Source organism: Pristiophorus japonicus, chromosome 2, assembly GCF_044704955.1.
Source record: "Pristiophorus japonicus isolate sPriJap1 chromosome 2, sPriJap1.hap1, whole genome shotgun sequence".
NCBI classification, from domain to species: Eukaryota; Metazoa; Chordata; class Chondrichthyes; family Pristiophoridae; genus Pristiophorus; species Pristiophorus japonicus.
Genome location: NC_091978.1, coordinates 359,644,473 through 359,659,140, shown reverse-complemented (window position 1 = coordinate 359,659,140; position 14,668 = coordinate 359,644,473). Strand labels below are relative to the sequence as shown.

At 45.4% G+C, this 14,668-nt stretch overlaps 1 protein-coding gene across 5 annotated transcripts in view; it reads left to right on the top strand.

Moving 5' to 3' along the window:
- Positions 1–14,422, top strand: part of gstcd (glutathione S-transferase, C-terminal domain containing) — a 223,611-nt gene extending 209,189 nt beyond the window's left edge. For 3 of the 5 annotated variants that reach the window (XM_070872675.1, XM_070872664.1, XM_070872653.1), the window contains 2 exons: positions 2,429–2,498; positions 11,285–12,787. In XM_070872675.1, coding sequence (XP_070728776.1) covers positions 2,429–2,498; positions 11,285–11,445 — 231 coding nt within the window. In that variant the 3' untranslated portion in view covers positions 11,446–12,787. Of the gene's footprint in view, positions 1–2,428; positions 2,499–11,284; positions 12,788–12,880 lie in introns of those variants that run through there. The other 2 variants (XR_011591266.1, XM_070872670.1) reach the window with 2 other exon arrangements.
- Positions 14,423–14,668: the final 246 nt, after the last annotated feature.

The window sequence follows — 14,668 nt, the reverse complement described above, 5'->3', positions numbered from 1 at the left end:
AGCACTGGGATAAAAGTTTATATATTATAGGTAGAAGGGAAAACAAAGGAGGATTTGAGACCCTGAGAAAGAAAGGAGCATTAAATAGCACCTCGAGTTATTTTTTGCTGTCACTTTTTCCAAAGATCAAAATGATTGTTACTCCGATACGGTCAGTCTCTACTGTTATATCATGGCTATCGAGTCTTTTTAATATTTTAATTTTTCATCCACATTCACCATTTATCATTTCCTTACCAGAAATTTCTGAAGAAATATAATAGTATTTCTATTTATGGTTGACAAAGTCCACTTTGCTTGTGAAGTGAATTCATTGGAACCTCATCTCTCAGAATTTTAGCGTACTGATTTGTCTTTGTCTATTGAAAGAAAGAACTTGCGTTTAGTGGGATTATTTCAATCCAGTCATTCACCAGATAAGGCAAGAACTGTTGAACTGAATTTCTTCAAGACAGAAACTTGTGGAATCAGTGGCAAGTTGCTACAAAGAATTAAGAATTGGCTGCATTCCTGTCGGCAGAAAATTGTTATGGATCTGCTTGGAGACCAGTTTCCAGTGGTGTCCCAAAGGGTTGGGAGCCATTACTTTTTACTATCTTCATAGGTGATATTGGGAGAAATGGTTTGCAAATTTGCGGATGATATGAGAATTTGTGCAAGTGTTAGGACTACGCAAAACAGATTAAGATACACTGGGAGAATGGGCCAAACTCGAGCAAATGGTTTTTAATCTTGGTAAGTGCAGTGTTCAAGCAGGAGCAACATCAAGTATACTTGCACTTTACATGAAAATAATCTTGCCATTTAGTTAATAATACTCTAAAGGTTTATGGCCACTGCTGAGAAGCCATAGCCAAAGCAAATAGAGTATTAGATTGTATGAACAGGACTATTCAATATGTAAAATATGAAACAAATGTAAACACTCTCTTTTAAGGTATTCATTCTTTTGAAATTGAAATTTACAGACAATTTGGGGCCAAAATTGCCCCTTTATAAGGCCCATAGCTACCTGAAAGTGGCGACCACAGGTCAGTGCAGGCTGGTCGCCGCGGAGGGGCCGCCATTTTGAATATTGCCCTCCTTCAGTTTTGGAGCGATTTAGGGGACTGCCCTGGCTGTTTTCCCAATGCGTCGTGCACACACCGACCCCTTACTGACTGGTGGCAACCCCTTTCCGAATTTACCCCGCTGGAAATTACCCCTTTCGAAAATTGCCCCACAGGAAATTACCCTTTTCGAAAATTGCCCCTTTCGAAAATTGCCCTGCAGAGCCGGCATTGCCACCGGTCAGTGCCCCCGACAGCTCTTGCTGTCGGTACCCTTTCTGTGGCTGGGTGGTGCGGCCGCCCTTAAAGGGGAGGTAGCGCTGTCGGCGACTCCATTTTATTTTTTATTGTCGGCCAACAGGCAGCCCGGCGCCCCCTCTTGGGTGCCAAGCCACTGGCCCGGCCAAAACCCTCCCTGGTGGCCCAGTGTTTGCCACTAAAGTGGCTGCAGAGTTCACAGCAGCCCTCCCCTTTAACTGAAAGGGAGGGTCGTTGTGACACACCAGCGCGATGACATCATCAGCGCGGTGCTGATGATTTGGAGCATCGGCCCATCCCCACTTCCGCCCCGCTAGTGGTGGCTACTCCGACCCGACCGCACTTCCCGATGATGAGACCACTTCCGCCCTGCTCCAAAAAAACCCCCACCAAGACCTGAATTTCTCTGGATTGTCCGCCCTATGGAACCGTTCGAAATCGATAGACGCGCTCTGTTACAGGCGGAGGGCAATTTTGGCCCCTTTACGTTCAAACCTACAATTTAGTAGTGCTGCATCCGATGTACAAATAAAATAGCAATTCAAGTGTGAAGCTAAGGAGGATTCACCCGAATTAACCCGCTAGAACAATATAATTGTGTCTGTGCCGCTTTATTTAATTTGGAAGTGTAGACAGACAGATATGAAAGTAGCTTATTTAGATTACAGAAAACCCAGCTGTTACACTGATGCAGCCATTAGTAATTTAAATCAATGAACATGCAGCTTTAGGTTCCAGACACGGTCTGCTTCTTCAATTAAAAATTAGACAGTCCAAAATTCCTGACTATGTTCGTGAATAATTTTTAAAAAATGAACATTGAACCTGATTGTGATTTTTAACCTCAAGGCAGGTAGCATCACAAGACAAGTGTTGTATTCCGAGTTTCCTAACTGGCTTTGTTTTACCTCATTGCTGTCCTATTTAGACTGAGTGGCTGACCAATTCCCCACTGCTGTCTATTCAGTTAACGAATCATCTTCTCTGCTTTAGTTTTTAATTTATTTTTGCGCTTGTGTGTTTTCTTTGAAGCCTTTTAAGTGGCTGTTCATTGACAATTAAGCGTGATTCACCTTAGTGTGTCCCTATGTAATCTCTGTTATTGCTCCTTTTTGTTGCAGGAACACATGGTTCTGTGCAGGTTTGCAGATCAGACAGCTGTTCAACTCCCCGCGGAGCGCAGGATAATCGGTACGAGGACAGACATACAGCTAGTTCTAATTTACAGCATTGTGGAAGGAAATGGATGAATGTATTTTAGGACTGGTTGCTTCATCATTGAAAAAGCAACTTTCTGTGTAATAGAGGCTGGTAATCTCTGCATAGCAACAAGTCATCCTGACGAGAACACCAATTGTAATTTAAAAATGCAATTCTTAGAATCATCGAATCTTGCAGCACAGAAGGAGGCTATCCAGCCCATCGCATTTGCACCAATTCTTTGAAAGAGCGATCTAATTAATCCCACTCTCCCTGCTCTTTCTCCATAGCCCTGCAAATGTTTCCTTTCAAGTGGATATCCAATTCCCTTTTGAAAGTTATTATTGAATCTGCAACCACCAGCCTTCAGGCAGTGCCTTCCAGATCGTAGCAACCCCTCTGCGTTAAAAAAAATTCCCCTCCCCTTCCCCCTGTTTATTTTTTGTCAATTATCGTAATTATGTGTCTTCTGGTTAACGGCTCTCCTGACAATGGAAACAGTTTCTCCCTATCTCCTTTATCTATTAAATTTCCCCTTAACCTTCTCTAGTGGAAAATAAAGCGGCCGCCGATCCCGCCCGCCTACCGCTGCTTTTACGAGCGGTCCGATTTTCGAGCGGAGATAAATTCTGGCAGCCAGAGCTCTTGTCTGAAGCAGACAGGAGCCTCCTGAGTACATGCAAATGGGGGTCCAGTGACGACATTTAGATCCCGACCCCATTACCCAGTTCCTGCTCTCATCCACCGACCGTGGGCACTGCAGGTCGGGAGGTGGCCATTTTGTGCAGCATTTAAAGGGATCCTCAATTGCCCTTGGGTAAAGCTGTCTAGAGCTTTTGCAGACATTTTTCTTGCAGTAGGTTGTGGGGTTTTTTCCGCTTAAAGGATTTGAAAGCGCTTGTAGTTGCTCTGGAGGTTCTACATTAATGTTGCCTGCTGCTCCACAATATTGCTTCCCTCTTTGCCAGACTAAAAATGCACTTCCCCTTTCAGCCACTGCTGCAGGCCCTTGAGAAGCGGAGGCACCTTCTGATTTCCCACCTCCAAACTGGCACACTGCCTGCCGAGAGCACACTTTGAGCTGGCAGCTCTGTCACTGCATGTTAACAAGGGGACGGCCTGGGGAATGGTACTGCTCTGGGTGATCGCTGCTCTTGTCCCGCCTACCTCTCACTCTTACACCGCTTGGTCATGAAAATCGCCCCAACGTTTTTACATCTTGAGCAGAATTTGCTTATTTGATGGTAACAAGCAAGACTATTCCTGAGATGAAGGGATTGTCTTATGAAGGAAGGTTGAGCAGGTTGGGCCTATACTCATTGGAGTTTAGAAGAATGAGAGGTGATCTTATTGAAACATCTAAGATTCTGAGGGGGCTCGACGAGGTCGATGCAGAGAGGATGTTTCCCCTTGTGGGGGAATCTAGAACTAGGGGGCATAGTTTCAGAATAAGGGGTCGCCCGTTAAAAACAGGGACGAGGAGGAATTTCTTCTCTGAGGGTTGTGAATCTTTGGAATTCTCTACCCCAGACAGCTGTGGAGGCTGGGTCATTGAGTATATTCAAGGTGGCAATAGAGAGATTTTTGAACTATAGGGGAGTCAAGGGTTACAGGGGAGCAGGCAGGAAAGTGGAGTTGAGGCCAAAATCAGATCAGCCATGATTTATTGAATGACGGAGCAGGCTCGACGGTCAAGTGGCCTACTCCAGCTCCTATTTCTTATGTTCTTAACTTCTCTCAGTGTAGTGATGGAAATGGTGTTTGCATCTTTTGCAAGCTTCATAGAATCATAGAATAGTAAAGCGCAGAAGGAGGCCATCGAGACTGCGATGTCAAACAATATATCTAATTTGACGGTCCCAGATGAAGCTCAATTGTGGTGAGTATAGGAGCTCAATCCTAAAGCTGATGAAAACAGGGACTACTTAGTTGGGGCCACGAGTTTGTAATGATGAGATAATTGTAACACTTATCCACTTCAGCAATCAATAGCAGCTAAGATCTAACACATTTCCCTCTTCTCTGCATAAGCAATGTGTCAGTATCAATCTCCCTCGACTCCACCCTGAAGCTGTTCCTTAAACCTAATCACAAAGGAGCATCCAGTGTCGAAACAATGGTCCCTTCGGCCTTTACGAATCAAGGACCCACACTCATCAGGAAGAGGGTTGAACCTACCTAGATCTGTTTTGCTCGGGCTCCTCAGAGAGGAGATTTGCTTAGAGAAAAGACTTTTGTCCCAGCTGTCAGGGCTCAATTGAAACCCAGATCCCAGAGAGGATGGCTCACTTGGCCAAGCAGTCTCTTTGTAGATTTTTAATCCAGTATTTACATCTGATGAGCAGCAAGGTCCAAGGCCCGAAACCGAGAATGGTCAAATTCAGGTTCATGCCTGTGATTCCCTGCATGACGAGAAACTAAATTCAGCAGTGCCAACATGGGAGGTGCAAGAAGGCACCAACCACTTGAGGGTGAGGTCATAAGAACATTAGAAATAGGAGCAGGAGTAGGCCATACGGCCCCTCGAGCCTGCTCCGCCATTTAATAAGATCATGGTTGATCTGATCATGGATTCATTCCCTGCCCGCTCCCCATAACCCTTCACTCTCTTATCGTTCAAAAATCTGTCTATCTCCGCTTTAACTATATTCAATGACCCAGCCTCCACGCTCTCTGGGGCAGAGAAATCCACAGATTTATGACCCTCTGAGAGAAGAAATTCTTCCTGATCTCAGTTCTAAATGGATGACCCCTTAAACTATGCCCCCTAATTCTAGATTCCCCCACGAGTGGAAGCATCCTCTGCATGTACCCTGTCGAGCCCCCTCAGTATCTTTTCTGTTTCAATAAGATCAGATCTCAGTCTTCTAAACTCCAATGAGCATAGGCCCAACCTGCTCAACCTTTCTTCATAAAACAAGCCTTTCATCTCAGGAATGAACCTAGTGAAACTTCTCTGAACTGCCTCCAATGCAAGTATATCCCTCCTTAAATAAAGAGACCAAAACTGTACGCAGGTTGAGCCTCTACTCATTGGAATTCAGAAGAATGGATCAAAACGTATAAGATTATGAGGGGGCTTGACAAGGTGGATGCAGAGAGGATGTTTCCACTGATGGGGAGACTAGAACTAGAGGGCATGATCCTGGAATAAGGGGCCGCCCATTTAAAACAGAGATGAGAAGAAATTTCTTCTCTCAGAGGGTTGTAAATCTGTGGAATTCACTGCCTCAGAGAGCTGTGGAAGCTGGGACATTGAATAAATTTAAGACAGAAATAGACAGTTTCTTAAACGATAAGGGGATAAGGGGTTATGGGGCGCGGGCAGGGAAGTGGAGCTGAGTCCATGATCAGATCAGCCATAATCTTATTGAATGGCGGAGCAGGCTCGGGGGGCTATATGGCCTACTCCTGTTCCTATTTCTTATGTTCTTATGTACTCTAGGTGTGGCCTCACCAATACCCTGTACAGTTGTAGCAGGATTTTGCTGCTTTTATACTCTAACCCCCTTGCAATAAAGGCCAACATTCCATTTGCCTTCCTGATTACTTGCTGTACCTGCATACTAACTTTTTGTGTTTCGTGCACAAGGACCCCCAGGTCCCTCTGTACTGCAGCACAGAGTTGATGCATCTTTTTCTTATCAACCTGTCCAAGAGTACCACAGTCAGAAGCCCGAGAGAAGATTGCATGGCTGCTCTTTGAGATGTAAAAAGTCCATGATCTCGGGCAGTCTGGGGTAGGGTGCTGAGCAGAATAACTTAACAAATAAAAAAAGTGATGATAAAGTGAAGCAATTCTATTTTATGTGAACTCATTGTGATTGAGATGTGTAATAGTTCATACTGGGGTCAAAATGAAGACTAAAATGCAATGAAAGCAAGAAGTTATTAACTAGAGTGATCTTCAAGCCACATGGGAAAACTGCTTTAATAAATATAATGAGTGCTTGTCAGTTTCAAGAACTGTTAGTTAATTACCACCAGGAGTTGGTGCCTACGAGCCAAGTAATAAACAGCAGTGTCTGTTTACTGATTTTGATCATAAGCTATAACCGAGACTACAGCAAGATTAATATTACCAGTATTTAAGCCATGCAGCCTATACTAGCCATTTTCCGGCAGGTATGTGTGTACGTGTGTGTGTGTACGTGTGTGTGTGTGTATTTAATTTGTGAGTATAATTAGCGATGCGTTTTAAATCATTTAAATGGTGTAATGCCCTGAATGCAATAGCGGATTATACAATTGAAATTTGACAGGCAATTAGCATTCTTTTATGTGGCAAATAATCCTCCTTATAATTATCTATGAAAAATGTTTTCAAAAAAGGCAAAGACCAGTGTTGCATGTTGCCTTTTGAAAGAGGGCGAACTTAAGTAGCTATTCTTCGATGATATTTTCACCAACTGTTTGATTCACAGCATTTTTTAAATATTTGTTTTATGAGCATAGGAACAGGAATAGGCCATTTAGCTCCTCGAGCCTGTTCTGCCATTCAATGAGATCATGGCTGATCTGCGAACTAACTCCATTTACCCACCCGCCTTTGCCTCTTATTCCTTAATACCTTTGGTTAACAAAAATCTATCAATCTCAGATTTAAAATTAACTATTTATCTAGCATCAAGTGCCATTTGCGGAAGAGAGTTCTAAATTTCTACCATTCTTTGAATGTAGAAGTGTTTCCTAATTTCACTCCTGCAAGGGCTGGCTCTACTTTTTAGACCATACCCCCTTGTCTTAAACACCCCCTTTAATATCTTGAAAACTTTGATCAAATCACCTTCTAAATTCCAGGGAATACAACCTTAGTTTGTGTAATCTCACCTCGTAATTTAACCCTTGGAGTCCAGGTATCATTCTGGCAAACCTACACTGAACAATGTACCTGTATGTGCATTGAGAGGACATGTTCTGTAGATCTGCAGGATGAGATGTTAAATCGAGGTCCCATCCATCTGCTCAAATGGACATAAACAATTCCACTGCGCCATTCAAAGAAGTATACCCCATGTCCTGGTTAACATTTATTGCTCGACCAACAACACCAAAAACAGATAAACAGGTCATTTACCTCAGTGCTGTTGGTGGGATCTTGCTATATGAAATTTGGTTGCTGTGTTTTCCTGTAAACAGTAATGACCACACTTAAAAACAAAATCATTGGCTGTGAAGCTTTGGGATGTCCTGAGGATGTGAATACGCTATAGAAAGGACAGTACTTTCTTTTAAAGTATCTGACGTCTGAAATATTGGAGTTGATGTCAATGGACTGGGTGATGCCGCTCTTTGTATAATTTATGATGTCCCAATATTTTCCTGTATCCCTTTTATTGAATCTGTTGTAATCCATAAGGATGGGTTTGAATCTACTTCAGACCTGAGTGGAAAAAATGTTCAATGTTCTTTATTAGACTCTCAGTCAGATTTGCAGGCCACAACTATCTGTGGGTTGACACTAGTGGGTAGTGTCACATTGAGAGGTGGCAAGAATGTGAGTGTGCTTTGAGCTAAGGTTCAGGGGAGGTGAAATTGACCCTTTTTATAGCCCCGTTAGCGTCTCCGGGTGGCGTTTTCACCCGGGGGGGGGGGGGGGGCGCTGCCCCGGAGGTTTGCGGGTCAGGAAGCTGGCGGACATCTGCTGCCAGGGCGCCCCTTGATAGGGGGGGCCTTTAGCGCCCCAGGCCGCCACCTTTATTTGTCGGCTGACTCTTGCGTCAGCCTGACGATGGCGGCCATCGTGCAGCCCGGCACTCCGTTTTAAGTGCCGGACTATTGGTCCGGTCGATTGTGTTCCTGGAGGCCCATTGGCGACCAACAAAGAGCCTGCAGAGTGCGCAGCGGCCCTCCGTTTAATTAAATGGGAGGGCCGCCGAAATGTGCAGCGTCTGCGTAGTGCTACTGCCCTGGGAGCGCCCCTCAAAGGTGGGCCTTCCAGGCCGGGCGCAGGAAGTCCCGGCCCCAGAAGGTTACGGCCCCCAGTCGGGGCGAAAAGCAATATCGGGGCCAGGGTATGTTACCGGAGAAGAGTACCAGTAGCTTTATTCAGTACCTGAACTGTACCACAACTGATCTGAGAGTCCTTGATGCACTGGTCAGGAAGAGAGTGTTCGAAGATCAGGCCCTCAAATCTGGCACCAAGCTTATGGTCTACAGGGCTATAGTGATACCCGCCCTCCTCTATGACTCAGAGACGTGGCCCATATAGATCGCCTCAAATCGCTGGAGAAATACCACCAACGATGTCTCCGCAAGATCCTGCAAATCACCTGGGAGGACAGACGCTCCAACGTCAGTGTTCTCGATGAGGCCAACATTTCCAGCATCGAAGCACTGACCACACTTGACCAGCTCCGTTGGGCGGGCCACATCGTCTGCATGCTGACACAAGACTCCCAAAGCAAGCGCTCTACTCGGAACTCCTACACGGCAAACGAGCCCCAGGCGGGCAGAGGAAACGTTTCAAGGACACCCTTAAAGCTTCCTTGATAAAGTGCAGCATCCCCACCAACACCTGGCCAAAGACCGCCCTAAGTGGAGGAACAGCATCCAGGAGGGCGCTGAGCACCTTGAGTCTCGTCACCGAGAGCATGCAGAAAACAAGCGCAGACAGCGGAAGGAGCGTGCGGCAAACCAGACTCCCCCCCCCCCCCCCCCCACACACTTTGCTTTAACCACTGTCTGTCACACCTGTGACAGAGACTGTAAATCCCGTATTGGACTGTTCAGTCACCTGAGAACTCACTTTTAGAGTGGAAGCAAGCCTTTCTCGATTTCGAGGGCCTGCCTATGATGATGATGATAGGTCAGGAATTACAAAGAACACACACACAACCTCCTCATTGATTGTGATGGGTCTAACAAGGCACAGTGTGACTGAATGCAGTACTGGGGAAACTCCAACCAGCAAAATTTCTGGTTAGCATATTAAAAAATTCACAGTATTTTAAACCATCATCTGAAGTAGTTTGACGTCACCTTGAACCCATACAGGTTAAAGATAGTGCATATATAACTTGTTTCCTTGTATAATCTGTGTGGGCGGAGAGTGGAAAAGCTTTTTCCATGTTCCACATTACTGCCAATTCATTTGGCATTTCTAGCATTTTATTATCCACTTGTATTCCCTGTGATATATGACTCAAAGAGTCAGTCTAAATTTAAAAATAAACTTAATTGTATTCCTTCCAGTTGTTACCTAGATACGGTATACAGATAGGGAATAATAAACTCTTAGTTCCTGGCTGAAACTCCATTTTTTTAATTCGTCCTCTGTATGTGGGCATCACTGTCAAGGCCAGCATTTATTGCCCAATGGCTTGTTGCGCTGGTTTGATGCAAATGAATGGCTTGTTAGGCCACTTCAGAGATCAGTTAAGAGTCAGCCACATTGGTGTGAGACTGGAGTGATATATAGTCTAGACCAGGTAAGGGCGGCAAGTTTTCTTCCCTAAAGGACATATGTGAACCAGTTGGGGTTTCTGTGACAATCTGACGGCTTCATGGCTACATTTTGGTAAGTGGGCGAGCCCAGGCTTGCTAATATGTAAACACTTCGGGGCCGAAATTCCCTTGATAACGCCGGCCATGGGTGGCTAATAGGCGGCAAAGGCCTACCGCTGGCGGTGAAACATAGAAAATAGGTGCAGGAGTAGGCCATTCGGCCCTTCGAGCCTGCACCACCATTCAATAAGATCATGGCTGATCATTCACCTCAGTACCCCTTTCCTGCTTTCTCTCCATACCCCTTGATCCCTTTAGCCGTAAGGGCCATATTTAACTCCCTCTTGAATATATCCAATGAACTGGCATCAACAACTCTCTGCGGTAGGGAATTCCACAGGTTAACAACTCTCTGAGTGAAGAAGTTTCTCCTCATCTCAGTCCTAAATGGCTTATCTCTTATCCTTAGACTGTGTCCCCTGGTTCTGGACTTCCCCAACATCGGGAACATTCTTCCTGCATCTAACCTGTTCAGTCCCGTCAGAATTTTATATTTTTCTATGAGATTCCCTCTCATCCTTCTAAACGCCAGTGAATAAAGGCCCAGTTGATCCAGTCTCTCCTCATATGTCAATGCTGCCCTAACCCTAACCCTAATCCTGCCATATGAGCGGCGTCCATACCTCCCTGAAAATTGAGTTTGTCGTTGGTGGAGGCACCAAGAGATAGCGCTGCGCCTTCTAGTGTCACCCATGCGGTGAAGTCATCCCGCTTACAACGCCTCCTTGGCGCCGCTCCCACGACATTTGGTTTGTACGGAAGCCTAACTGTGTCCGTACAGCCAGGAAAAAGTGGCGTGAACATAGCGGATCTCAGGCTGAATTCGCCCAGAGATCAAGGTAAGTATTTCTTCTTTATTTATTTCAGCTTTTATTTACTAGTTGTACCAGTGGGGAAGTGCGTGTGTGGGTCGGAGAAGTTTTTGTGTTTTTTCTCCCCGTTTTTCCAGCTCTCGTGCCGGCAGCCTCCTGTCGGGAAAGTCAGTCGGCCTCCTGAGCTCCTGCCCGAGGATGAGTGTGCAATGCCACTTTTAGCACTGCTCTCTCATCTTTGGGCATAAAAACGGAACATGGCATTTTGAGGCGGCACCTAACGCCTGGCGTTAAAATCAGCACTCAGGTGGTGACACCGCCTCAAAAACGGCGGGACCGAATATCAACCCCTACATCCTATTAACTTACAAGAATGACGTTTAAGGTTCATGTCATCTTTTTGTGTGTCTTGCTGATATCTAGTTGCTGACAAGACTGCAAATTTGTTTTTTCTTCCAGGGAAGAAGTGCATGGGGCTGGTAGATCTGGATCGAGCCTGGTGTGCGGAGGAGCGTGGGTACTCGGCCTACGTGTCGTCCATGGAGCCAGAGAGCTGTTCGCCGAAAAACAACTTGATCGTGGGGAGTTCCTCAGACCGTTGCCTCAGTTTAACTGCATAACGTGCCTCACCCAGCGATCAAAGCACCAGGACAAACAAGAGAGCCGAGCTTGTTTCACTGTGTCCTGCGTGCTTCTATCAATTGTGCTGTGTAGCAGCGTGCTGAGGCTTTGTGTCGCCGATATCCCGTGGAGCGACCCTAATCCAACAACTCCTTGGGCCCAATGACCTGCCTAGTTTGGTGTGAGAATGGAATACGGCCCTCACACTGATCCTGAATGACGTACGAGAAAGCTTCAATGCTTGGTAAATACAAACCTCCTGTAGCTCCACAGTTTGATCCATTTTAGCAAATGGCAGCTATCCATACACCTATACTTCATACACTTGTAAATCCAACCTTTCTGAATTATGTTCTACCAAAGATGAAAGTGACTGAACCATCATGTATAATTGGGCTGTAATAAGAAAGGAATTTGTAGGTGTTATTTCCAGTTTATTTCATGTCGCAAAACAAATCCACTTGGGTTGTAAAATTCACTGTGTTTTTGGATCAATGTTTTGATGGAACCACGAAGTATGACTGCTGCAGTATGGAAATCTGACATTGTACTTCACAAAGATACCGCTGATGGATTATCATGGGCACGTTTCTGCTTTCTCAATAAACTGCATCCTAGATACCTGCAGATAATTCAGCAAAACTTTTACCCATCTCAATACTTCGTCTTCTGCAGTGAACGCAATATGCGGCAAAAGCAGAATTGTCTAAATTGCTAAATTTTTTTTAAGTCACAGGTCTCACTATTGGAGACGAAGTGACGAATTTATTTATTTTGAAGAAAAAAAACTAAAATCCCAAATCCCTCCCTCCTTATCTTTCGCGACCGTTCACTACCATGTATCATTCTCCCTCGACCTTCTGTAAAACCATGTTGCTCCTTCCTCAGTCAGGGGGCACAGGTAAGATATTCGAGACATGTCCTGCACCAGGACGCAGCACCTACCTGGGGTAGGCGGCTTTGAATGACAGGCTGGTCTGTGGCTTAAAGCCACAGGTTCCAGGTTAATCTTTTCCATGTATTTCCAGCAGTTGCCTGGTTTATTTTAGGTTTCCAGCTCCCTGAGATATATTTTTAGCCCCTCTATTGTAAAGTAATAGTGTTCAATGCCTTACAACAAAATAGTTTTCTGAATGCATCTTTTTTTTTAATAATTGATGTTTTTTCAGAACAAACATGCAGAAATAACAGCATTTTTAACCAGTGCTATTCAGGAGAAACCGATATAGGATTTAATTCTCAATGAGTCAGTGATATTCTTGTAATCGGATGGTTCCAGGATTATTCTGACATTGTGGTAATAATAGGAATTTCATTAAAAGCCAACTGCTTAAATGTGGTTGATAACCTGAATGTTTCAAATGATTATATAATTTATTTTTAATAATGCCAATTAAGAAAAAACATATGTCAATCATCACATTATTGTTTCAGCAGCGACAGCTGCAGGAAAAATGCAGGGAGCAGCGCCAGCCCTTATACATGGCTTTCTTCGACCTTACAAAGGCCTTTGAATTCTCAAACGTGAGGGTCTATGGAGTGTCCTCCTCCATTTCGGATGCCCCCAAAAGTTCATCACCATCCTTTGCCTGCTCCACGACGACATGCAGGCCGTGATCCTTACCAACGGATCCATTATAGACCCAATCCACATCCAGACCGGGGTCAATCAGGGCTACGTCATCGTTCCAACCCTCTTCTCAATCTTCCTTGCTGCCATGCTCCACCTCACAGTCAACAAAGCTCCCCGCTGGAGTGGAACTAAACTGCAGAACCAGTGGGAAGCTGTTTAACCTTCGCCGCCTCCAGGCCAGGTCCAAGAACAACCCAACCTCTGTCGTCGAGCTCCAGTACGTGGACAACGCCTGAGTCTGCGCACATTGAGGCTGAACCCCAGGATATAGTCGATGTATTTACTGAGGCATTCGAAAGCATAGGCCTTACGCTAAACATCCATAAGACAAGGGTCCTCCACCAGCCTGTCCTCGCTGCACAGCACTGCCCCCCCAGTCATCAAGATCCACGGCGTGGCCCTGGACAACGTGGACCATTTCCCACACCTCGGGAGCCTCTTATCAACAAAAGCAGACATTGATGAGGAGATTCAACACCGCCTCCAGTGCGTCAGCGCAGCCTTTGGCCGTTTGAGGAAGAGAGTGTTCGAAGACCAGGCCCTCAAATCTACCACCAAGCTCATGGTCTACAGGGCTGTAGTAATACCCACCCTCCTGTGTGGCTCAGAGACATGGACCATGTACAGTATAGACACCTCAAGTCGCTATCAACGATGCCTCCGAAAGATCCTACAAATCCCCTGGGAGGACAGTCGCACCAACATTAGCGTCCTCAACCAGACCAACATCCCCGGCATTGAAGCACTGACCACACTTGATCAGCTACGCTGGGCAGGCCATATTGTCCGCATGCCAGACACGAGACTCCCAAAGCAAGCGCTCTACTCGAAACTCCTTCATGGCAAACGAGCCAAGGGTGGACAGAGGAAACGTCACCCTCAAAGCCTGCCTGATAAAGTGTGGCATCCCCACCAACACTTAGGGCGGTCTTTGGCCAGGGACTCCCAAGTGGAGGGAGTGCATCCGGAAGGGCGCTGATCACCTCGAGTCTCATCGCCGAGAGCATGCAGAAATCAAACGCAGGCTGCGGAAGGAACGCGCGGCAAACCTGTCCCACCCTCCCTTAACCTCAACAACTGTCTGTCCCACCTGTGGCAGGGACTGTGGCTCTTCTATTGGACTGTTCAGCCACCTAAGGACTCATTCTAAGAGTGGAAGCAAGTCTTCCTCGATTCCGAGGGACTACCTATGAATGAATGAATGTTTCACCTGGGTGAATGGTTCTTACCTAGAAGGTTTTAACAGTCAAGGTAAACATTTTGATTCCAGTCGTTTGGAAAGTGACAGATAAGTAAAGGAGACAGCTTGACTAAATGCAAATTTAATAAAAATCTCTCATGAATATAGGTGCATTAGCAGCCTTGATGGTACCCTGTAGTAAAATCAAGATTTAATATTGATATTTAAAATAAGCAACGCACTTCTTATGTAACACATTGTAGACAAAGAAAATTCCAGTTAGCCTGTTTCATAGCAGCACAGTTACATTTGACACTTTTATGTATAATTATCATGTCTGGAAATGTGCAGCCAAAATGTCGTTTCTGACATTGTTCAAAATAGTTTGGGGAAATATTCAGCAGCACCT